At 42.7% G+C, this 24443-nt stretch overlaps 1 protein-coding gene across 2 annotated transcripts in view; it reads left to right on the top strand.

Moving 5' to 3' along the window:
- Positions 1 to 7932, top strand: part of CDH23 (cadherin related 23) — a 1814588-nt gene extending 1806656 nt beyond the window's left edge. For both annotated transcript variants that reach the window (XM_029608940.1, XM_029608939.1), the window contains 2 exons: positions 2897 to 3019; positions 6836 to 7932. In XM_029608940.1, coding sequence (XP_029464800.1) covers positions 2897 to 3019; positions 6836 to 7156 — 444 coding nt within the window. In that variant the 3' untranslated portion in view covers positions 7157 to 7932. The remainder of the gene's footprint in view (positions 1 to 2896; positions 3020 to 6835) is intronic.
- Positions 7933 to 24443: the final 16511 nt, after the last annotated feature.

The raw sequence follows: 24443 nt of genomic DNA, 5'->3' as shown, positions 1-24443 counted from the left end.
GCTTCTGATTGCCTTTATGGCAGACAGCTTTCTCAAGTTTGTTTTTTTCAATGAAGGGACACAGTGGGAAAGCCCAAAGGGCTGGGCAGCCAGAGGCTCTCTCTGTCCCTAAAAAAAAAAAAAAAAAAGACACTTTTATCAACTTAGGAAGAGAACAGTGTCGTAGATGTCTGTTCTTCTGTCAGTAGCAACGCGGTAGGATAAAATACAAGTGCTGCTTGTTTCAGCCCACCCACTATTTCTGATCTGCTCTCTCAGTCCGCTTTAGCCTTGGCAACTGCAGTTTTAAAAATTAAAAAAGCAGCACTTCACTGTTTTTAGAGAGAGCACCTTGGGAAGACAGCGTATCCGGAGTCTCTGCTCTGCTCTCACAGCTCGGTCCTGGCTAGCAGCAGCAAAAGCACACTTTATTGAGTTATAGGTCCCATGCTGCAGAGAATTTCCCCATGCTGTTCTCACGATAGCAAGGAGGAGACACAGATAGATACTGTCAGACAACAGGAAATTTAGGAAAACACACAGGAGAACATGCTGCATGATGCTATCTATGACATTTTTATTTATTTATTCATTCAACATTTACAAACCACCTATCAACATTTCTAAGTGGTTTCCATAAAAACATTCATAATATTACATATTAACATAAAACAATACAATAAAACAAATTAAAAATTAAAATAATAAAACAATAAAAGATCATCATCAACATAATATAACACCTGTAGCATCTGTTCCCAGCCAGGAACAAGGTCAGTTTTAGGGGTAAACTGATTATAACTGAAAAAAAGATTCTTGCGCCAGGGGTGTTTTATCAGTATTTTTTGGTTATAACTGAAAATCAGAAGCCTTAAGCATTTCCTATAGCTGAAGGCGTTATAGTCCTATCCTAAACACTTGTAGCATTCTTGATGATGTGTAGTGCATAACTGAGTGCAGATGGAGTACTGCACCATGATGAGAAAAATTGTAGTAGCAAAATCAATGAAAATATTTTAAGAAAGGAAGATGTGCCAAAAAGAAAACTGGTTAGTTTGGACATAAAACTACATGGCACACAGATTTAAAAAAAAAAAAAAAAAAAAGAGAGATTCAAATGTGGCACTGTAGGATGTTGGAAAAAATAACATAAAAAAAAAAAAACAATACTGCAAACTTGACTCTGAGAGCTATGGTGCAAAGAAAAAGATGTTCATGGTTTGAGGAATAAAGACCTTACAGCAAAAAAACAACCAACATCCTCAAAGACAGTAAACAAAATTAGTATGCATGTACGTATGGAAAAACATCTAGCTGTGATGGCAGGCAAAATGAAACAAGAGAGAGCTGCAGAGCCAGAAGAAAGCATGAAACCCTGCACATGCCAAGAGCAAGTCTTTGTAGGATTTTCCAGAAGTTTGAGAAAAAAACTACAGTGGTGCACATAACTGATCAGATGATCCACAAGTGTGACTCGCTGGTATGCTTGGCATCAGACCATAGCGTAGTTATCAGGTCTGTATAGAGCAACATGTATGTCTGGCATTTGTGTAGTCGGACGTTTCCAACCTCACCTTTCAAACTCATGCAAGCAAGAGGCAGAATAGCACAGAGAATGATACAAAGTAAGAAGTAATGCAGAGTAGAATTCTATTGCAAGTGGATTTGTGTGTAGTTTTGTGGCAGTTTTCATATCTGCCTGTATAGTTGCAAAGGCCACAGGTATTTTTACCCCCAGGCTTCAAGCCTTTGAAAATTGCCCTGGGGAAAAAAGTACTGCAAAAATTTGCATCGGCTTTCGCTGGAGGTATTCTTTCCATAGAAAATGGTATACATAGCTGTGAAAATGCAAAACCACACACACCAAACCTTGTCCTTGGAACACCTCCACACATTGCAGGTGAAAGTATAACATGCTAACTTTTAAGCACATAGAGTGCAGGCAATTTTTAAAAAGCCCTTTTACCTGGATAAATCCGTATTTACCTGAGAAAAAGGCTTTTGAAAATTGCCTTATTACTGTGTTCATACCTATCAGGTAGATTGTTAAAGCAAATGCTTGCGCAAAAACAGCCCTACGCGTGAGCAACGCAAATTTTAGGAAGCTGGGGAAGTACGCACATACATACCTGTGCACTTAGCAAGAATAAGGAGGCAGAAAAGGGGGTGCATGGGCGTTCTGGGGTGGGGCCCCCAAATTTTGCAAGGTGAGCTGTGTTACTGTGTAACTGTACTACTGGTCCTGATGAGGCACAAGTTTGGAGATTGTGGGCCAGAGGGATTTATTTATTTATTTTATTGAAAAATATTTCTATACCGTCTTAACAATATGTAACAAAACCTGAACTCTGGGAAAAGGGAGGGGGGGAGGGGAAAGAGAATGAATCTGATACTCTATATCTCCCACTGTAAGAGGGACACTTTCAATTCAAGATGGGTTTTTTGAGGGTGCAGTGTTCCATTGGTCTGCCTAGGGCGCAAGGGTCTGTAGACCCTTGTAACACTGCCTCCCCCAAAACTCAACCTGAGTTGAAAGTGCCCCTCTTACAGTAGGAGATATATAGAGTGTCAGACTGTCTCTCTCTTACTTTCCTCCCCCCCCCCCCCCCCAGTCACAAGTGAATACGCGGGTAAAGGCTCCACACACATTCGCGGTAGGGATATTGTAAATGATACGCAAATACGCATGTATTTGCACGCACAACATAAAACTATTTTTGCTTGTGTGCCCAATATGCGTGTTTATGGGTGCACAGGGACTCCTTTTAAAATGTACCTGTATGTGTATTTAGATTTCAGTAGAGAAAACATCTAACCAAACAGACAGAGGAAGAAGAATGGACTGTAAACTTCTGAAATGAATCCAGTTCCATGCCCCTGCAAGGTTTACTGGTCTGAATTTTTTTTTCTTTTGCAGGGTACTTTTGGGCGAGAACCCACTGCTTCCAAACCAGAAGATGACCGCTACTTACGAGCAGCCATCCAGGAGTATGACAGTATTGCCAAGCTGGGCCAGATCATGCGTGAAGGGCCCATCAAGGTGAGCAATGGACATTTCCTCAACATTCAAATTCATATTCACCTTGTTCTGTGTAGTGCTGGTGAGGAGAAGCTGGGATGATCCACAGCAGACTTCCTTCTCAGCTTGCTAGCATCCCCCAACCCCAGTAACACCACAACACTGTTGTACATTCTTTACTCAGTGAAAATCCAGTGCATTGGCATAAAACAGGAAACAACTATCAGCCATAGTTCAAGTTTTATTATCCAACCAGGTATATTTGCAACTTGTGGCTGGCTCTGGGAAATTAAGACCAGAACCTCCATAAGGAACTAGTCTCAATAGTAATTGACTACAGCATCTCCAAGTAAGTTACTAGGGATTAGGGATGTGAATCGTTTTAGGACGATTAAAATTATCGTCCGATAATTTTAATATCGTCTTAAACCGTTATGGAACACAATACAATAGAGATTCTAACGATTTATCGTTATAAATCGTTAGAATCGTGAGCCGGCACACTAAAACCCCCTAAAACCCACCCCCGACCCTTTAAATTAAATCCCCCACCCTCCCGAACCCCCCCCAAATGAGTTAAATAACCTGCGGGTCCAGCGGCGGTCCGGAACGGCAGCGGTCCGGAACGGGCTCCTGCTCCTCAATCTTGTTGTCTTCAGCCGGCGCCATTTTCCAAAATGGCAGCGAAAAATGGCGGCGGCCATAGACGAACACGATTGGACGGCAGGAGGTCCTTCCGGACCCCCGCTGGACTTTTGGCAAGTCTCGTGGGGGTCAGGAGGCCCCCCACAAGCTGGCCAAAAGTTCCTGGAGGTCCAGCGGGGGTCAGGGAGCGATTTCCCGCCGCGAATCGTTTTCGTATGGAAAATGGCGCCGGCAGGAGATCGACTGCAGGAGGTCGTTCAGCGAGGGTTCCGGCGCCTCGCTGAACGACCTCCTGCAGTCGATCTCCTGCCGGCGCCATTTTCCATACGGAAAATGGCGCTGGCCATACGCGTATGGCCGGCGCCATTTTCCGTACGAAAACGATTCGCGGCGGGAAATCGCTCCCTGACCCCCGCTGGACCTCCAGGAACTTTTGGCCAGCTTGTGGGGGGCCTCCTGACCCCCACGAGACTTGCCAAAAGTCCAGCGGGGGTCCGGAAGGACCTCCTGCCGTCCAATCGTGTTCGTCTATGGCCGCCGCCATTTTTCGCCGCCATTTTGGAAAATGGCGCCGGCTGAAGACAACAAGATTGAGGAGCAGGAGCCCGTTCCGGACCGCTGCCGTTCCGGACCGCCGCTGGACCCGCAGGTTATTTAAGTCATTTGGGGGGGTTCGGGAGGGTGGGGGATTTAATTTAAAGGGTCGGGGGTGGGTTTTAGGGGGTTTTAATGTGCCGGTTTTGCGATTTTTAGATTTTTAGATTTTTCACGATTTTTCACGATTTTTCACGATATTTTACCCCCCCAAACGGCAACAATACGATTCCCTCCCCCTCCCAGCCGAAATCGATCGTTAAGACGATCGAGGACCCGATTCACATCCCTACTAGGGATGAAAGCTGGAAGAAATATTAACCTGAAGGCTGCAAGGGCCAAAGCTGGAAAGAAGATCTATGGCCAGTAGTGTAATGTGTCCATATACCAAAAAATTATGATATCACAATTCTCCAGTAATGATAGGTTTTGTCCTGGATAACATCTACTGAAAGATCAGGTTTTGATGGTGCAAGGAGAGCTTCTGTCTATAATGATTTCCCTATTACCCCCTCCTCCCCCCAGGGTTCCATACTTAAGGTAGTGTTGGATGACTATATGCGGCTGAAAAAACTATTTGCACAACGGATGGTGACTAAGGCCACTGCCAGCAGTGGAGATCAGTCCTCGGTCACAGAGGTAGAATATGCAGAGCTTGCAGTGCTAAAGAAAATATGTGCATGGTGTGCAACAGTGTGAGAATATGTGTCTATGAAGACTGGCAAAAAAGTATATGCGGTGAGTGCATGGTGTGATGGCTTCAAATAGCATGGAATGATTTTGTGGGTTTCCTTACTCTCCCAGTTGTGTTGTGTTAAATTACACTAAACTGACCACTCCTCAGCATACCAGCCTAGACCATATTTCTATATTCCTAAACTAATATAAAGTGGAGATGGGCATTCAGGGGCACAAAATAGAAATGTGAGATGAAACAATTGAAAATCTGACAAAGTCTCATTGGTTTTTGAAAACAAAAATAATTGATCTGTCGCCTTGCCTGGGTCACAGGCCAAGGGCCAGGCATCAGGACTCAGTTTCCAATGGCAGTCTAGGCCTCAAAGCTTGGGCCTTAACTAGGCTGAATTCCCAGTGACCTACAATATCTTAGAGCCCAGGCTGAATTCCCAGTGACCTACAATATCTTAGGGCCCAGGCTGAATTCCCAGTGACCTACAATATCTTAGGGCCCAGGCTGAATTCCCAGTGACCTACAATATCTTAGGGCCCAGGCTGAATTCCCAGTGACCTACAATATCTTAGAGCCCAGGCTGAATTCCCAGTGACCTACAATATCTTAGAGCCCAGGCTGAATTCCCAGTGACCTACAATATCTTAGAGCCCAGGCTGAATTCCCAGTGACCTACCGTGTCCTTGGCCTACATAATGCCCAGGCTTTGGCTTAGGCTTACATGTGTCAGGACCATGCCTCGAAGCCTTGGCATCAGATCCCAGTGGATCAGGTAAGTGGGGGCCGGGGAAGATCCTGGCTCCAGCATTTTTTCAGGTGACAGGATGGATGGGTGCATGGGAGGCCCCATATTTATTTATTTATTTACTTATTTTCTTTTAAAGTTTATTTCATTTTTTAGTGAAATAAAACAAACATTAGACAAAATGAAATTTATAGAAAACGAACCCCCCAAAAATGAAATATTTTCTTCTTCCTAACCTAATATAAAGCTTCTCTCTCTTAGTCTAAGGGTTTTTTTTTATCTCAGGTTTTAACACGACCTATCCAATTTTAAATGCTAAAAGGCCAATTGGTTTATGGCTTAGAGCTTGTCTAGCAATTTGTAAACAAACTGCAGACAGCCCTGGGTTAGAATTAAAATGAAGAGCTTTCAGAAAAAAGTCTGCTCTGTGCGTCTATTGTTTTAAATAATTTGCCTTTTGAAATTGGCACCTTTTCCAAAAGACTTCCATGTGGCGTATTGTGCACGTAACATTAATAAAAACCTTTAACCAAATCCAGATAGAAGCTGAAATACTTCTCAATGCAAATGCCAAAATATGGAAAAGAAAGTGGGAATGATTTTCACTTGTGCTATACCTTATCTTGGATGAAGGTCAGGCCAACATTTTGTCCATTTCTTTTCCATCTTTGATAAAGACTTGGTAAGCCAGCTGTGGTAACTTCATAAATTCATGTTTTATTTCTGTGTGCTATGATTTTAACTTTTATCTTGTACAACAACCAAAGTGATGTGTCTCCTCAGCCCATTCCTCAGACATCAAGCAGCCATGTAGAGCGTTTTTAAGGTTCAGTTTTATTTTTCCTTTATTCACTGGTCAGTAGCATCCCTTCAAAATGAATCTGAGTTCAGGATTTTACAAAATGTTTCTATTCATGCTAATTATAGTAGGGACGAGTGCTTATTTTTTTATCACTAGGTTTGTGGTACTCTTATTGTAAAAAAATAAAATCTGTCCTAAAAGCCTGAACTGATTTTGCTGAAATAAAGAAGTGAGCGAAATTACAGGATTTTTTTTTTTTGGGGGGGGGGGGGAGTTTAACAGTAACGGAAGGCCATATAGTGGTGATTTACTTTCATCTTAAGAGGACCTTGCTCTCAAGCTTTTTTTGATCTTTTACAGTTGATACAGAATGATTTAGATGAAGAAGAACCAACCCGCAGCCCAGGAGCCCTCCGCTTTCGGCATAAACAGCCGGTTGAGCTGAAGGGGCCAGACGGTATTCATGTAGTTCATGGAAGCACAGGCACTCTGTTGACCTCTGACATCAACAGCCTGCCGGAAGATGACCAGAAAGGCCTAGGGCGGTCCCTGGAAACCCTAAATGTGGACAGCGGGACATCTATTGATAGAAACGCTCGTACAGAATCAGCCAAGTCTACGCCTATGCACAAAATGAGAGACATCATTATGGAAAGCCCATTGGAGATCACAGAATTATGACTAGAAGTGGCCTCGCTAGTCTAGCAGTTGAGCAAACTGATCCAGGTCAAGATGAGATGACACTACAGAAAGGAAGAGCATAGTATGGGAGGCAGTGATTAACTTCACCTCCCTCCCATAATTACAATAATGAATGATTTTAAAATTCTAAGTTAAACAACCTTCTCCTGCATATAATATGCCAGGGCTATTCACTTTCTAATGGCTCAAATTGTTTACATTTTTATCTTAACTCATTGCATATATCAATTTTGTTTAACCTATTTTTTTAAAAGTGTTAAAACAAAGGGGAGGTGTTGTAGGATACAATTCAAGGAGGTCATCAACCCTGGGACTTTTCAGGCAAGCTTATTCCTCCAGTGTTGCAGCTTTCGCATACTAATTGCTGCAGTGTGGGACATATATGTGCCTCAGACAATGAAGTTGTACCAGGTGAATGGGAGACAGGCACAATGCTAAGTCCTGCCTTCTACAGAGGCAAATGAAAGTGCATCTCTGGAACCAGATGGTTATTATGGCGAATAGTACCAGACAGTGCCCACTGCGTACCTGCGAGGTCATCGTGTGGGGAGGGAGTGCGGGATTGTTTTTTTAAAGCCTTCAGCTAAACTTTGGGTGGGACATTTCCATTTTGCTGGCTTACCAAAACACACAAAAGCTTAAGGAGAGAAACTGAAAATAGACTGGATCTTTGAATGTGTGGAGTGTTTTAAGTGTGTAAGTTTTTTTTTTTCTAATGTTAGTGACTTGGTGAGAGTTTTTGGAATGGCCTGTTAAGGAAATGGTAAAAAAAAAAAAAAAAAAAATTATATATACTGGTTAATTTCTTTGTGTGGGTTTTATTTTCTTCCTTCCTTCCTAATCTTTCTCGAAACCACAGAGAGTACTAGGCCATAGTCACTTTTCCCTTGGCAAGAGCAGAAATTTTATATGGGTGGGAAGGAAATATGATAAAAATATAAATGTGCTGTATGACAGTGAACTTGATTACTGATTCTAAGGGGATATTTCTACGTTTGAAGAGGTTGTACTTTCTTAGGCTCTTAGCACTACTTTTTCATGCCTTCAAGGGGAAAGTCAGGATTGGCTGGTACACTATGGAGGAATTGGCTGGTACACTATAGAGGAATTTTTTCTTCATCAGTGAAGGATCACCCAGCAAGTTTGCTTACCATGAATGGGGTTCTCCATAGAGAGGAGGATGAATTAGCCATGACACATGAATGGCACTTTCTAACCGCGCCGAACAGACCCATCATTCTAGCTCAGTAAAGTTTTACTACTGAACTTGTGTGTGAGTTCCCACATACATGCTGCTCATGTATGTGGGAACCTCCAGGTAGGTGAGTGGAGAATCCTGTTTACAGTAAGCAAACTTGTTTTCTCTGTCGACATGTGGGGAATCCCATGCTGGGGGCACTTATTGAAGAAGTAATCCGGATCCCCATGGAAAATGGATTTCTTGGGGAACAGACAGTGCAAAACTGCTTGCCTAAAGCTACTGTCACACTAAAGATATTTTCCAGAGTGTAGTGGGACTTGAAGATATGAACTGATGACCAAGTTGCAGCTTTGCAAATGTCTTCTGTTGAGGCAACTCTTAGTTGAGCCACTGGCATAGCCATGGCTCTCACTTGAAAAGTCTTGACAGAGTCTATAATCTGAAGGCCAGCCACAGCATATTAATATGTGATTCATTCTGCTAGTTGGTTGGACAACATGTATTTGGCAACAGCTATGCCAAATCTGTTAGGATTGTAGGAGTCAAAAAGTTGAGAAGCCCGATGACATGGGTTAGGTACGCTGCATGCGAACAGGCTAAGATCTTTCATTGTCTAAAAAATAGAGCACCTTTTCCATTTTACATACATGAGATCTTGGATAGAACGTGGACAAAACAATGGCTTGATTCAAATGAAAAGTGAAAAACCACTTTTAGCAGAAACTTAGAATGAGTGCTGAGCATCATGCTGTTGTGCAAAAATTGTAGATATGTAGAGAAATAAACCAATACTTGTAGCTTGCTGACTGTTGTAGCCAAAGTGATGGCTACTAGAACATAAGAACATGCCATACTGGGTCAGACCAAGGGTCCATCAAGCCCAGCATCCTGTTTCCAACAGTGGCCAATCCAGGCCATAAGAACCTGGCAAGTACTCAAAAACTAAGTCTATTCCATATTACTGTTGCTAGTAATAGCAGTGGCTATTTTCTAAGTCAACTTAATTAATAACAGGTAATGGACTTCTCCTCCAAGAACTTATCCAATCCTTTTTTAAACACAGCTACACTAACTGCACTAAGCACATCCTCTGGCAACAAATTCCAGAGTTTAATTGTGCATTGAGTGAAAAAGAACTTTCTCTGATTAGTTTTAAATGTGCCACATGCTAAATTCATGGATTGCCCCCTAGTCTTTCTATTATCCGAAAGAGTAAATAACTGATTCACATTAACCCATTCTAGACCTCTCATGATTTTAAATACCTTTATCATATCCCCCCTCAGCCATCTCTTCTCCAAGCTGGAAAGTCCTAACCTTTTTAGTCTTTCCTCATAGGGGAGTGTTCCATCCCCTTTATCATTTTGGTCGCCCTTCTCTGTACCTTCTCCGTTGCAACTATATCTTTTTTGAGATGCAGCGACCAGAATTGTACACAGTATTCAAGATGCGGTCTCACCATGGAGCGATACAAAGGCATTATGACATTTTCCGTTTTATTCACCATTCCCTTTCTAATAATTCCCAACATTCTGTTTGCTTTTTTGACTGCCACTTTCCAAGTAAGGAACTTAAAGGAAGCCAAATCCAATGGCTCATAGGGAGGTTATTCTTGACCTCACTCTCCAGATTAAAGCCATAGTCCATTCAGCCTTTTACAAATTGAGATTACTCCACTATCTAAAACACTTCTTGATCCCGGCAATTTCAGAACAGTATTTTAAGCCTTGGGTCATCCCACACTTGATTACTGTAATTCTCTCTACATAGATCTTCCTTGATATCTAATCAAATCACTACAGTTAGTACAAAACTCAGTCACTTGCTTACTAACAGGCACAAGATACCATGATCACTTATTCGCAGTTCTGCAGCATCTACATTGGTTTCTCATACAACAGCGTATACAATATAAACTTACCATTATCATTCATAACCTTCTTTACAATGTCTACTGTCCCTGGATTAGCTCCACCCCAAAGATAAACATACTAGGGATGTGAATCGTTTTTTAACTATTTAAATTATCGTCCGATAATTTTAAAATCGTCATTAATCGGTAAGGGACTCGATACAATAGGAATTCCCTCGATTTATCGTGAAAAATCGTTAAATCGAGTACGGGAATTATTTGGGGGGAGGGCGGGAAAACCGGCACACCAATCCTTTACCCTCCCCCACCCTCCCGAACCCCCCCAAAATGTTAAATTACCTGGTGGTCCAGTGGGGGGGGGGGGGTCCCGGCGCGATCTCCCGCTCTTGGGCCATCGGCACCATTTTGGCTACCACTGATAAAAATGGCGCCGATGGCCCGATAAAAAAAAACCCACCCGACCCTTTACAAATTACCCCTTTGCTTCTCCCACCCTCCCGACCCCCCCAAAAACCTTTTACATGTACCTGGTGGTCTAGTGGGGGGTCCGGGAGCCATCCCTTCAATCATACCCTCGGTGCCGGTGCTGGACTGGTTTCAAAATGGCGCAGATCGCCTTTGCCCTCACTATGTCACAGGGAGCGACCGTCGCTCCCTGTGACAAAGTGAGGGCAAAGGCGATCGACTGCCAGTATGGCAGTCGATCGCCTTTATGTTTTTAAAAAGTATGTTTTTAAAAAGCTTTAAAGACTTTGATTTCCAAAAATAACTGTTATCCTCCCCCCCTTAATCAGGCTGTGACATTCTTTATTTCTGCTTCTGTGTTTAATTCTTTGTAATTCGTGTTCAATTTGCATATTATTTTACTTGTACCTCACCCAGAACTGTGGAGGGTATGGGATATAAATATTTTAAACAAATAAATAAATAATTGTGCCAAGACAATAGTGAGATCAAATGGCACCGATGGCTTCACAATCGTAGGTCTTGTATGCCACAAACCCTTCATAAACTTAAATATCAGAGGATGGATGGAGATCAGCGATCTACTCACTTAAGGTAGTAAGCAGCAATGGGGCTGAGATTTACTTTGACTGATGATGTACTGCACCCTGAAGAAGACAGAACAAATATTGAAGAAGGCATGAACGTTGTTTAAAACTACCATCTTGGAAACCCAGACCAGATGTATTCCATTGATTAGAAAAGGTGGAAAGAAGTCTTAAGCGACTACCGGCATGGTTAAAATGTGAGATCAGAGAGGCTATATTCAAGATATTGAATAGGGATCTGAATAAAGAAAACAGGAAACAACATAGGCATTGGCAAGTTAGATGTAAAGCATTGATAAAGAAGGCAAAGAGAGAATTTGAAAAGAAGCTTGCCATGAAAGCAAAAACTCAAAAACTTTTTCAGATACATTTGAAGTAAAAAGTCTATGAGGGAGTCAATTGGACCATTACATGATCAAGGGGTAAAAGGAGCACTTAGGGATGACAAAGCCATAGCAGAGAAACTAAATTAATTCTTTGCTTCGGTATTCACTGAGGAAGATTAAGAAAGAGACCCATGCCAGAAATGAGATTCAAAGGTGATGATTCAGATGGAAATGAAACAAATCTCAGTAAACTTCAAATATGTACTAGGGCAAATTGACAAACTAAAGAGTAGAAAATCACCTGGACATACATCCCAGGGTGTTGAAAGAACTGAGAAACGAAATTGTGGATTTGCTATTGGCAATTTGTAAAATGTCATTAACATTGTTCATGGTACCTGAAGACTGAGGGGTTGCAAATGTAATGCTAATTTTTAAAAAGGGATTAAGAGGTGATCCAGGAAACTACAGACCAATGAGTCTAATGTCCATGTTAGGCAAAATGGTAAAAACTATTGTAAAGAACAAAATTGCTAAACATGTAGATAGACATAGTTAATGGGACAAATCCAACATAGATTTAGCCAAGGGAAGTCTTGCCAATTTGCTACATTTTGGAGGGTGTAAATAAACGTGTAGATAAAGGTGAGTCTGTTGATAGTGTGAATCTAGATTTCCAGAAAGCATTTGACAAAGTCCTACTTGAGAGATTTCTTAGAAAATTAAAAAGTCATGGGATGGGGGCATAAACCATTATCAAGGTGGAGTTGCAGATATCAAAGTTTATTCTTGGGATAAGCAGCTTGGAATCTATCTACTGTTTGGGATCCCACCAGGTACTTGTGACCCCCCCCCCCCCCCCACTGTGGCCACTGTTGGAAACAGGATACTGGGCTTTATGGACCCTTGGTCTGACCCAGTGTAGCAAGTCTTATGTTCTTTTGGAGCAGAGGCGAACAGGTTCATGGAGCTTCCCTGACACCAAGATGAAACACACTTCCACTTAAAACTGTACACCTTCCTATTAGAATGTTTCCTAGATGAAATCACAATGTCCTCAACCTCCCTAGATATTGACAAAGAGGAGATTATCAAGCAATCAATCATGCCATCAAGGTAAGGGAGAGAAGGCACAGATGACAGCCGACAAGAGGAGAGTTGACCGAGTTAGCAGAGCTGGATCAGATCCCACCGGGGATCAGTGGGTAGACTGACAATCTGACAAACTAAGAGAACCACACTTGCCTGGGCCAAGCTAGGGCAATAAGGGAAGTTTCATAATGTTGGGACTTCAAAGGGAGCATCTTTGCCTAGAAAAAAAATATTTTTTTTCCATTAGAAAGTAAAGCAGACAGAAGAATCAAGGTATCAAATTCAAGAACCAGGAAGTCAGAAGCGGGATTTGAACCCACGACTCCATCAGGAGTCCCAAACACAAATCACAGAGAAGAAAAAAATCCTTCAGATCAGCACCTAAGACCACTCAGCCATTGAGGTACCTGAGTCCTAAGCCTGAAATCCAGTCTTATATCTTATTTTTCATTTAATGTTGCCTGGCAGTTTTCACTTCTCTCACGACAGACATGCCGTGTAAGATTCTTGATCTAATGCAACCCTCTCTAATCCATAGTCGTGAGGAGCCCATCCTCAGACATTTTGCTTTGCTTCTGGCTGACAGTCTCAGCTCCTAAACATATAACCGTGGATGACAAAGCGGTTTCGGTATTTCAACAAATGTTTCAAATATTACACATGAAATAAAATAGCGAACCCTAGTAACCAAATGTGCAAGGAACGTACCTTTCAGAGATTAGAGCAGAAAGAATCATGCTCTGCATCTCTGGCTTGCTCTGTAAACATCAGGTTGAGGTGTGATGTAAGCAATTGGGACTTAAGTGTAAGAAAGCCTCTATCTTTACAGCACAGGACGCTAAAAGTGGGCCTGTTGATCTCATTGCTGTACTGCACAAGGGCCTATAAGGCCGACATGATAGCAAAAGAAATAAAAGTTTCTAGAAATGACATTTCAGAGGCACTCTCCACTGGAAACTCACCCGCTTGCGACCTCTGCTTCCCTCACAGTTGATCCAGGTTTCACAGTTAATGTTGCTTCGTTCTGTTAGCCCTCTTTATGTCTGCAACAGCACAAGAGACCATGGAAAAGTCATGGCTGCTCACTGAAACACAGCTGCGCTCCATAGTGAATACTCTTCTGAATGAGATGGATAAAATATATATGGAACAGAGAGAAGACATTGGATTAGGTAGGAAGTGATGTCGACAGAGTGTTAATAGCCTTATAGAATAGCCTACTGACAACTGAAATATGAAAAAACAGCATGACCTGCTAACTGTTAAGTTCACAGATAGTTGTGGTGAGTCACGGGGTCCGGGCGATGATGTTACATTTTTTGACGAGCTCCATTTCAGCAGTTTCACGCTGGAATTCTCCTTTGAAATTTCTCTGTAGGAGTATTTCTGCCTTAAGGGGTTGGGGCTCCCAGTATCCAGGGATGAGCTATCCCTCTGATGGTTTAAAAAAGCAAAAGATATGGAGGAGATTCTTGAGTACAGGTCCGATAAGAACTTGGAAGCAGGCAGTCTCGGTGATTGCCACTACTTAGGTTTGGATAGGAGCAAAACGGAAGGGAAGTTTCATAATGTTGGGACTTCAAAGGGAGCATCTTTGGCTAGGACAACAGTATTTTTTTTCCATTAGAAAGTAAAGCAGATAGAAGAATCAAGGTACCAAATTCAAGAACCAGGAAGTCAGAAGTGGGATTTGAACCCACAACTCCATGAGGAGTCCCAAACACAAATCACAGAGAAGAAGGAAACCTTCAGGTCAGCACCTCAGACCACTCAGGCATTGAGGCTCCTGATTCCTGAACCTGAAATCCAGTCTTATATCTTATTTTTCAGTTAATGTTGCCTGGCAGTTTTCACCTCTCTCACGACAGACATGCCTCGTAAAGATTCTTGACCTTATGCAACCCTCCCTAATCCATAGTGGTGAGGAACCCATCCTCAGACATTTTGCTTTGCTTCTGGCTGACAATCTGAACTCCTAAACATATAACAGTGGATGTCAAAGCGGTTTCGGTATTTCAACAAATGTTTCAAATATTACGCATGAAATAAAATAGCAAACCCTAGTAACCAAATGTGCAAGGAACGTACCTTTCAGAGATTAGAGCAGAAAGAATCATGCTCTGCATCTCTGGCTCGCTCTCTCATGACAGACATGCCGTGTAAGATTCTTGATCTAATGCAACCCTCTCTAATCCATAGTCGTGAGGAGCCCATCCTCATCAGACATTTTGCTTTGCTTCTGGCTGACAATCTGAACTCCTAAACATATAACCGTGGATGACAAAGCGGTTTCGGTATTTCAACAAATGTTTCAAATATTACGCATGAAATAAAATAGCGAACCCTAGTAACCAAATGTGCAAGGGACGTACCTTTCAGAGAAAAGAGCAGAAAGAATCATGCTCTGCATCTCTGGCTTGCTCTGTAACCATCAGGTTGAGGTGTGATGTAAGCAATTGGGACTTAAGTGTAAGAACAAGGAGGGGATTTACATGCCTTACACGGCATGTAAGGACAAGGAGGGGATTTAAATCCCAGCGCGCTCTCCAGGCGATCTCTTCACGGCGACTCCCCGACCGAGACGACCGTCCACCGCCGACCGCTCCGTCCGTGTAGGTGCTGGGAGCCAGGGCCGCGCAGCTGGCGCCGGGACCTATCGGGGTAAGGCCCTTAAAGCTCGCCCTACCTCCGACAGCCCACCGCCGGCCACGAGGCCGGAATTTACTCACCTACAGTGTCCGTCTGCCACACCCGACCTCGGCCCTCCATCGCTGACGTCAGAGCCGCAACAAGGAGGGGATTTAAATCCCAGCGCGTTCTCCAGGCGATCTCTTCACGGCGACTCCCCGACCGAGACGACCGTCCACCGCCGACCGCTCCGTCCGTGTAGGTGCTGGGAGCCAGGGCCGCGCAGCTGGCACCGGGACCTATCGGGGTAAGGCCCTTAAAGCTCGCCCTACCTCCGACAGCCCACCGCCGGCCACGAGGCCGGAATTTACTCACCTACAGCGTCCGTCTGCCGCACCCGACCTCGGCCCTCCATCGCTGACGTCAGAGCCGCGACAAGGAGGGGATTTAAATCCCAGCGCCCTCTCCAGGCGTCGCGCGCCTGGCGTCGCGCGCCGAAGGAGCACGACAAAGGGGCCAGCCCCTTTGTGCGCCCCTTCGTGCGCACCTCGTTCAAGAATTACTTACATACAGATCGTCTCACAGCTCTCGGCATTCAACCAGACTCAGACTTCATTCGCCCAGCACTCAGACTTCAACCAGCCTCAGACCTCATTCTCCCAGCACTCAACATTCAACCAGCCTCAGACTTCAATAGCCAAGCATTCAGCATTCAACCAAACCTTGAATCATGTTCGCTTACCCCAAACGGAAATCCGACTGACCACGAGGCTATCAGTCCCCTCCTGCCTCTTCACCGCAGCATCGTCTCTTCATTCTTCCCACCCCTCCCTCAGAGCAAGCTAATCAGACACTTTGGGCACCCATTCGTGCTCCCACTTTAGGCACCCCCATGAAGCCACCCCCCCCCCCCTGCTATAAGAAGGGCATTGTTTCACTGAACTTAGACACCTCCATAGTTGACATCTTCTTCCTCTGAATATTCATACTACTGTTATTGATCTTAACTAGGCCCAGCACTTTCACCATGATCACCTCCCACATTCCAGTTCTCAAATACTCAAACTTCACCTCCAATATAATGAGAACAAAGATTAACACCTCATACTACAAATCTCTCATTCCAATCATGACTTCTCCCATCACTCAAATCATTTATTTATTTAAGCATATTTCTATACCGACCTTCATGGTTAAATACCATATCAGATCGGTTTACATCAAACAGGGAAACTGTAACAGAAAACCAAACTTTTTTATATAGATTGAAGAATCAAAGTTACATTCAACAGGGATGGTAAACTTGGAGGCTTAAGCAGCAGGAAAGAAAGGCTTAGGAAGGTAGAAGGTTAAGAATATAATACCAACACGGTAACATGGCTAGTGCTAGTTAAGTGGTTAAGAGAAACTAGCGCTTGTAGAGAACTTAGGGGAGGAGCAAGTCCATAGACCTTGGGAAGTGTTAATCTAATGAGTATCAGAAGGATCTGGGAAGGCTTGGCGGAACAGCCAAGTCTTGGCTGTTCTTGAAAGTAATGAGGCAAGGTTCCAGCCTGAGGTCTGAAGGGATGTTGTTCCACATTGCTGGGCCTGCTGTCGAGAAGGCTCGGTCTTTGGTCGACGTGAGGCGCGTGGCTTTGGTAGGAGGGGCTTGAAGAGAGCCTTTGTAGATTTCCCTGATCGGTCTGTTTGACGTATGAAGTTTGAGTGGGAATTCGAGGTCGAGTTGTAGGTGGTTGTGAATGGATTTGTGTATTAAAGTGATTGATTTGTGTAAAATTCTGTAATTAACTGGTAACCAGTGTAGATAACGGAGGATGGGAGTAATGTGATCTCCACGTTTGGTGTTGGTCAGGATTCTGGCTTCCGCGTTCTGTATCATCTGTAGCGGCTTAATAGTTGAGCTGGGGAGGCCTGTGAGGAGAGTGCTGCAGTAGTCTATTTTAGAAAATAGCAAGGCTTGTAGAACTGTCCTGAAGTTGTGGAAGTATAGTAGCGGTTTGAGTCTTTTTAAAACCTGGAGTCTGTAGAAACAATCTTTGGTTGTGGTGTTGATCATATTCTTTAGGTTGAGACGATTATCGAGTATTACTCCGAGATCTATTACATGAGAATGGGTGAGATGGGAGTTGCTGTAGGTCTGTGGGAGGAGGTTGTCCTGGTTGGAAGAGATGAGGAGGAGTTCGGTCTTTGAGGCATTAAGGACCAGGTTTAAACTGTTGAGAAGACTGGTGATATCTTTTAGGCAGTTGTTCCAGAGCATGAGTGATTTAGTGATGGATTCTGTGATGGGAATCAGAATTTGCACATAGTCTGCATAGATGTAGTGAATTAGGTTGAGATTTGTTAGCAGTTGGCAAAGGGGGAGGAGGTAAATGTTGAAAAGGGTGGGAGATAGGGAGGATCCTTGAGGAACACCCAGAGAAGAATTTGTTGAAGGTGATTCTTTATTGTTGATTTTGACTTTGAAGCTCCTGTTACTAAGGAAAGACTTGAACCATCTGTGGACTGTTCCGGATATGCCTATGTCTGATAGGCGATTCAGGAGGATGGAATGGTTGACGGTGTCAAAGGCCGCCGAGATGTCTAGGAGGATTAGAAGAAAGGAAAGGCCTTTGTCCAGTCCCATGATAATATGGTCTGTCAGAGAAATGAGGAGGGTTTCCGTATTGCGTGATTTGCGGAAGCCATATTGGGATGGATATAGGATATTGTGTTCTTCTAGATAATCAGAAAGCTGGGTGTTTACCAATTTCTCTGTGAGTTTGGCTAAGAATGGTAGGTTAGAGATGGGGCGGTAATTAGCTAATTCACTGGGGTCTAAATTGTGTTTCTTGAGAAGGGGTTTAAGGGCCGCGTTTTTTAGACTGTCTAAAAATCATAGGATTAATCATAGATTAATCATATCAGATCGATAGATTAATCATAGGATTAATCATAGGATTAATCATTAATCATGGGATTAATGACCTTATTAATCATTAATCATAGGATTAATGACGTTCTCAATCCTACTTCTGAACACACAATCCCTACTAAAAAAGGCCACCCTTTTAGGTGATATACTCACAGATGAGTCCCCCGACATATGTGCAATCACAGAGACCTGGCTAAAAAGCACAGACGTCTCCTTAATAAATCAACTACCAACAGACTTATACAATATATTCTCTATTCCGAGACCAAAAAAGAAAGGAGGTGGACTTCTCCTGGCGGCAAAAAAGAAATACAATCTCACCCTGCAACCAACCATACCTCCTCACAAGATTGAAATTGGTCTCTTTAAATCAAAAGACCTTCAAATTTGTTTAATCTATGCCCCCCCCCCCCTGGCATCTTGGGAAAAAACCCTTCTCCTCTTACTGAATATATTACAAAACACATCGACATCAGCATACCTGCCATCATCCTAGGAGATCTAAACCTCCATTTCGACCACTCCCCTCTTACACCAGCATGTGATGCTACACTATCTACGCTAAATGCCATCGGATTTAAACAAATGGTCTCAGGCTCTACCCACAAGGCAGGCCACACCCTGGATGTTATTTTCACGAACTCTCTCTTACGCACTGACCACCCCCAATGCACCCCAATACCGTGGTCAGACCACTACCGAATCGACACACGCTGCACTCTCAACTGTAACCCCCACGCGACACTCCCTAAGAAAAGAACCATAGATTTCAGAAAAAAAATGCCAAACTGAAGACATCATTGAAGCGCTTACAGAAGATTTACATAAACTAGACCTCTCTGATGCCAACTCCGCCTGTTACTCTTGGCATCAACTCACCAGCAACATTGCAAATCGACTCTGCCCACTACTAACGAAAGAAATCCGCTCTGAGAAGAAAGATAAAAAACCATGGTATACCACGGACCTCAGAATAATGAAACTCGAACTCCGTAAACTGGAAAAGAAATGGCGTAGAAACCAACATCCAACACTGCTACAAAAATACAAATCGTTACTCCACAAGTATCGTAAAACAACAGACGAAGCCAAGAAAAACTTCTATACAGCAAAAATCCATCAATTCCAATTCAACCCGCGTGCCCTCTTCCAATATGTTTCTAGCATTGTTACCCCTCCAATAAACATCAACCCAGAAAATGAGGATAAAAACAAATGTGAGAAACTAGCAACCTATTTCCACGACAAGGTTGCTAATATCATGGCTCGCTTTACCTCTCCCTCTCCACCAGTATCACTACTGTCCACAAGCACCATGATCTCCTCAGCCACACTCTCAAATTTCAAAACAACAACTGCATCAGAAATTGAATCAATCCTCAAAAAAATCAAACCAGCCATGCACCCGATTGATATCATGCCAACTAAAACACTCCTCTCCATTCCTACAAGGATTGCCCCTCCCATTTATAACATTATCAACAAATCCATATCGTCTGGTGTTTTTCCTACGCAACTCAAGCACGCAATAATAAAACCTACACTCAAAAAATCTGATTTGGATCCCTCAGAACCTGCCAACTATCGTCCAGTCTCGAACCTCCCTTTGTCTAAAATCATAGAGAAAGTCATCAACAAGCAACTCGCAGACTTTCTAGATGAAAATCTATTACTCTTCCCATCACAATATGGTTTCCGTAAGAACCATAGCACAGAAACCCTTCTAGTTTCCCTATCAGATTCAATAATAAAAACCCTCGATACTGGTCATTCTTACTTACTGGCTCTCCTTGATATTTCATCTGCTTTTGACACTGTCAACCACAATACCCTCCTTTCGCGCCTCTCACAAATTGGCATCACTGGCACTGCCCTATGCTGGCTCCAATCTTTCCTGAAGGACAGGACATACAGTGTCAAGATGGACAGTCATGTTTCGAAACCCAGAAACCTATCACAAGGTGTGCCACAAGGATCCTCTCTTTCATCTACACTTTTCAACATATACCTATCTCCTCTCTGTCGACTTCTGGTGAAACTGGATCTCCTACATTTCATATACGCCGATGATGTACAGATCCTCATCCCCATCAATGATTCCCTCGCTAATGCCCTAAAAACTTGGGATACGGCTCTGGTTGAAATAAAAAAATTACTCACAGAAAACCTCCTAGCTATTAACACCGCCAAGACAGAGCTCCTCATCATCACACCACACAATAACATCTCCTCTAACCCTACTCTACTTTCGCCATCTGACTTTCCCCATTTGCAGCAAGTCCGCAGCCTTGGCGTTATTATTGACAATCATTTCTCCTTAAAGAACTTCATCAAGGCCACCATCAAAAACGGTTTTTTCAAGCTACATACTCTAAAAAGAATTAAACCTCTTCTACATCCACATGACTTCCAGACAGTGTTACAAGCTACAATATTGTCGAAACTCGACTACTGCAACGCCATTCTACTAGGTCTCCCTAAAAACACAATACAACCATTACAGATGCTACAGAACGCTGCAGCACGCCTACTCACGAATACTCACCGCCATGAACACATTACACCAGCTCTCATGTTCCTGCACTGGCTCCCTGTAGCATCTAGGATTATATTCAAAGTACACACCCTCATTCATAAGTCGATCCATAACCAAGATATACAATGGTTCTCCGATCATTTTATTTTCCATACATCGAAAAGACCAATGAGAAATATTCACCAAGCTAAACTCGCCACTTCCTCACTTAAACACATCAAACACGTTGCCATAAGAGACCGCTCTTTCACTATAGCTGGAACCAACATCTGGAGCAAAATGCCCACGGACCTGCATCTCGAACCCTGCCATAAGAAATTCAAACAAAACCTCAAATCCTGGCTGTTTGAACAAGCTTACACGCTATGAACACCTCTTCTGCTGAAATGCTGTCTTCATGTTCCCTGTCTCCCTGATCTATTCCACCCCTAATTTACTTTTCTCGCTGCTAAATTTCCTTTATCACTCGCTCACCCCTTCCTATGATCTTGTCTCGCCACTAACCATGGAATATGAATTTCATTGGTTTAATTGCTTTTGTTCTTAACTAGTTCCTAACTGATTATATCATGTTGATTGTTCTTAAATTGTTCTTAAATGATTTATTTTTTTTCCCACCTTAATTTCATATTGTCTGTAAAGCCTGTTGCTGATTTATTGTTATACTGTAAACCGAGGTGATGTTTCTTACGTGCCACGGTATATTAAAAAAAAAAAATCACTAAATAAATAAATAAATAAATAAAATAAATAAGAAAGCCTCTATCTTTACAGCACAGGACGCTAAAAGTGGGCGTGTTGATCTCATTGCTGTGCTGCTCAAGGGCCTATACGGCTGACATGATAGCAAAAGAAATAAAAGTTTCTAGAAATGACATTTCAGAGGCACTCTCCACTGGAAACTCACCCGCTTGCGACCTCTGCTTCCCTCACAGTTGATCCAGGTTTCACAGTTAATGTTGCTTCGTTCTGTTAGCCCTCTTTATGTCTGCAACAGCACAAGAGACCATGGAAAAGTCATGGCTGCTCACTGAAACACAGCTGCACTCCATAGTGAATACTCTTTTGAATGAGATGGATAAAATATATATGGAACAGAGATGAGGCATTGGATTAGGCAGGAAGTGATGTCGACAGAGTGTTAATAGCCTTATAGAATAGCCTACTGACAACTGAAGTAAGTATGAAAAAACAGCATGAGCTGCTAACTGTTAAGTTCACAGATAGTTGTGGTGAGTCACGGGGTCCGGGCGATGGTGTTACATTTTTTGACGAGCTCCATTTCAGCAGTTTCACGCTGGAATTCTCCTTTGAAATTTCTCTGTAGGAGTTTTTCTACCTTAAGGGGTTGGGGCTGCCAGTATCCAGGGATGAGCTATCCCTCTGATGGTTTAAAAAATAAAAAGCTATGGAGGAGATTCTTGAGTTCAGGTCCGATAAGAACTTGGAAGCAGGCAGTCTCGGTGATTGCCACTACTTAGGTTTGGATAGGAGCAAAACGGAAGGGAAGTTTCATAATGTTGGGACTTGAAAGGGACCGTCTTTGGCTAGGAAAAAATCTTTTTTTTTCCATTAGAAAGTAAAGCAGATTGAAGAATCAAGGTATCACATTCAAGAAGCTGGAAGTCAGAAGTGGGATTTGAACCCACGACTCCATCAGGAGTTCCAAACACAAATCACAGAGAAGAAAGAAACCTTCAGATCAGCACCTCAGGCCATTCAACCATCGAGGCACCTGGATATCTGAAATCCAGTCTTATATCTTATTTTTCATTTAATGTTGCCTGGCAGTTTTCACCTCTCTCACGACAGACATGCCTCGTAAAGATTCCTGACCTTATGCAACCCTCTCTAATCCATAGTGGTGAGGAGACCATCCTCAACAGACTTTGCTTCTGGCTGACAATCTCAACTCCTAAACATAAAAGCGTGGATGTCAAAGCGATTTCAGTATTTCAACAAATGTTTCAAATATTACACATGAAACAAAATAGCAAACCTTAGTAACCAAATGTGCAAGGAACGTACCTTTCAGAGATTAGAACAGAAAGAATCATGCTCTGCATCTCTGGCTTGCTCTGTCACCATCAGGTTGAGGTGTGATATAAGCAATTGGGACTTAAGTGTAAGAAAACCTCTATCTTTACAGCACAGGACGCTAAAAGTGGGCGTGTTGTCCTCATTGCTGTGCTGCTCAAGGCCCTATAAGGCTGACATGATAGCAAAAGAAATAAAGTTTCTAGAAATGACATTTCAGAGACACTCTCTACTGGAAACTCTCCCGCTCGAGACCTTTGCTTCCCTCACAGTTGATCCAGGTTTCACAGTTAATGTTGATTCGTTCTGTTAGCCTTCTGGCTGACAATCTCAGGCCCTAAACATATAACCGTGGATGACAAAGCGGTTTCGGTGTTTCAACAAGTGCTTCAAATATTACGCATGAAAGAAAATAGCGAACCCTTTTAACCAAATGTGCAAGGAACGTACCTTTCAGAGATTACAGCAGAAAGAATCATGCTCTGCATCTCTGGCTTGCTCTCTCACCATCAGGTTGAAGTATGATTTAAGAAATCTGGACTTAAGTGTAACAAAGCCTCAATCTGTATAGCACAGGAGGATAAAAATGGGCGTGATGTTATCTTTGCTGTGCTGCTCAAGGGCCAATTTTATCATAGTGATTCTTAGCAGCTCTCTTGCCTGTTGAATCGAACGCTCAGGAGAAGTGATTGGATGCACTTTATTGCATCAGCCTGTTTGTGTGCCAAACAAAGCAGGGCTTGCCTGTCTGTGCCCTGAATGCTGCCCATTACAACATTCCAGGACTCATGCTGTAGCTAGGACGAATATTGATCCCTATATTTCTAACATAGCCAGTTAAGTAAGTTAATCAGATAAGACTTATCCAGCTAACTTACAAGGGATATTTAGCAGCTGAATGTCCCTGTAAAAATTGCTATGTAGCTAAGTCTTATCCAGCTTACTTTACACCTATCGAGGAGGTCTAACTTATCCAAATATTGACACTTATCCAGCTAAGTTAACTGGATAAATTGCTCCTCCCAGATATGCCCATTTCCTCCCAACCATTTAGCTGGATAAATATCTATCCAGTTAAGTATTTATCTGGCTAAGTGGCGACTGCTGAATAGAACTGGATATTCAGCTATCACTACTTAGCCAGATAAGTCCTTATTTATCAGCCTAATAGAAATATAATGACAGAATAACAAGACCATATGGCCTATCTAGTCTGCTCTTCTACATACCTGCTCAACTCTATACTTCCTACCACTCTCACAGAGATCCCCTGTGCCCCAGCCCTTTTTCTTTGAAGTCAATGGAGCCTACCCATTCGTTTTGTAAAACAAAAGATACATGAAACAAATTAATTAATATTTTTTTTTTCTATTTTTAAACTAATGAAACTAATTGAGGTGCCCATGAAATGAACAAATGAACTTTTCCCTCTGCACATTCATATTGAGAGACTAACCTCCTGTGCACAGATACCTCTGAGATAGACATAACTATCATATCTCCCCTCTTTCACTTTCTAAAGGGCATACACATTCGACAGTATCTAAACTTGAAACTAGTCAAATTATTTCTAAAATTAATCCTATTCACCCACATGATCCAAT

The sequence above is a fragment of the Rhinatrema bivittatum genome, chromosome 7 (assembly GCF_901001135.1).
Source record: "Rhinatrema bivittatum chromosome 7, aRhiBiv1.1, whole genome shotgun sequence".
Taxonomy (NCBI): domain Eukaryota; kingdom Metazoa; phylum Chordata; class Amphibia; order Gymnophiona; family Rhinatrematidae; genus Rhinatrema; species Rhinatrema bivittatum.
This window is presented reverse-complemented; position numbering and strand designations above follow the sequence as displayed.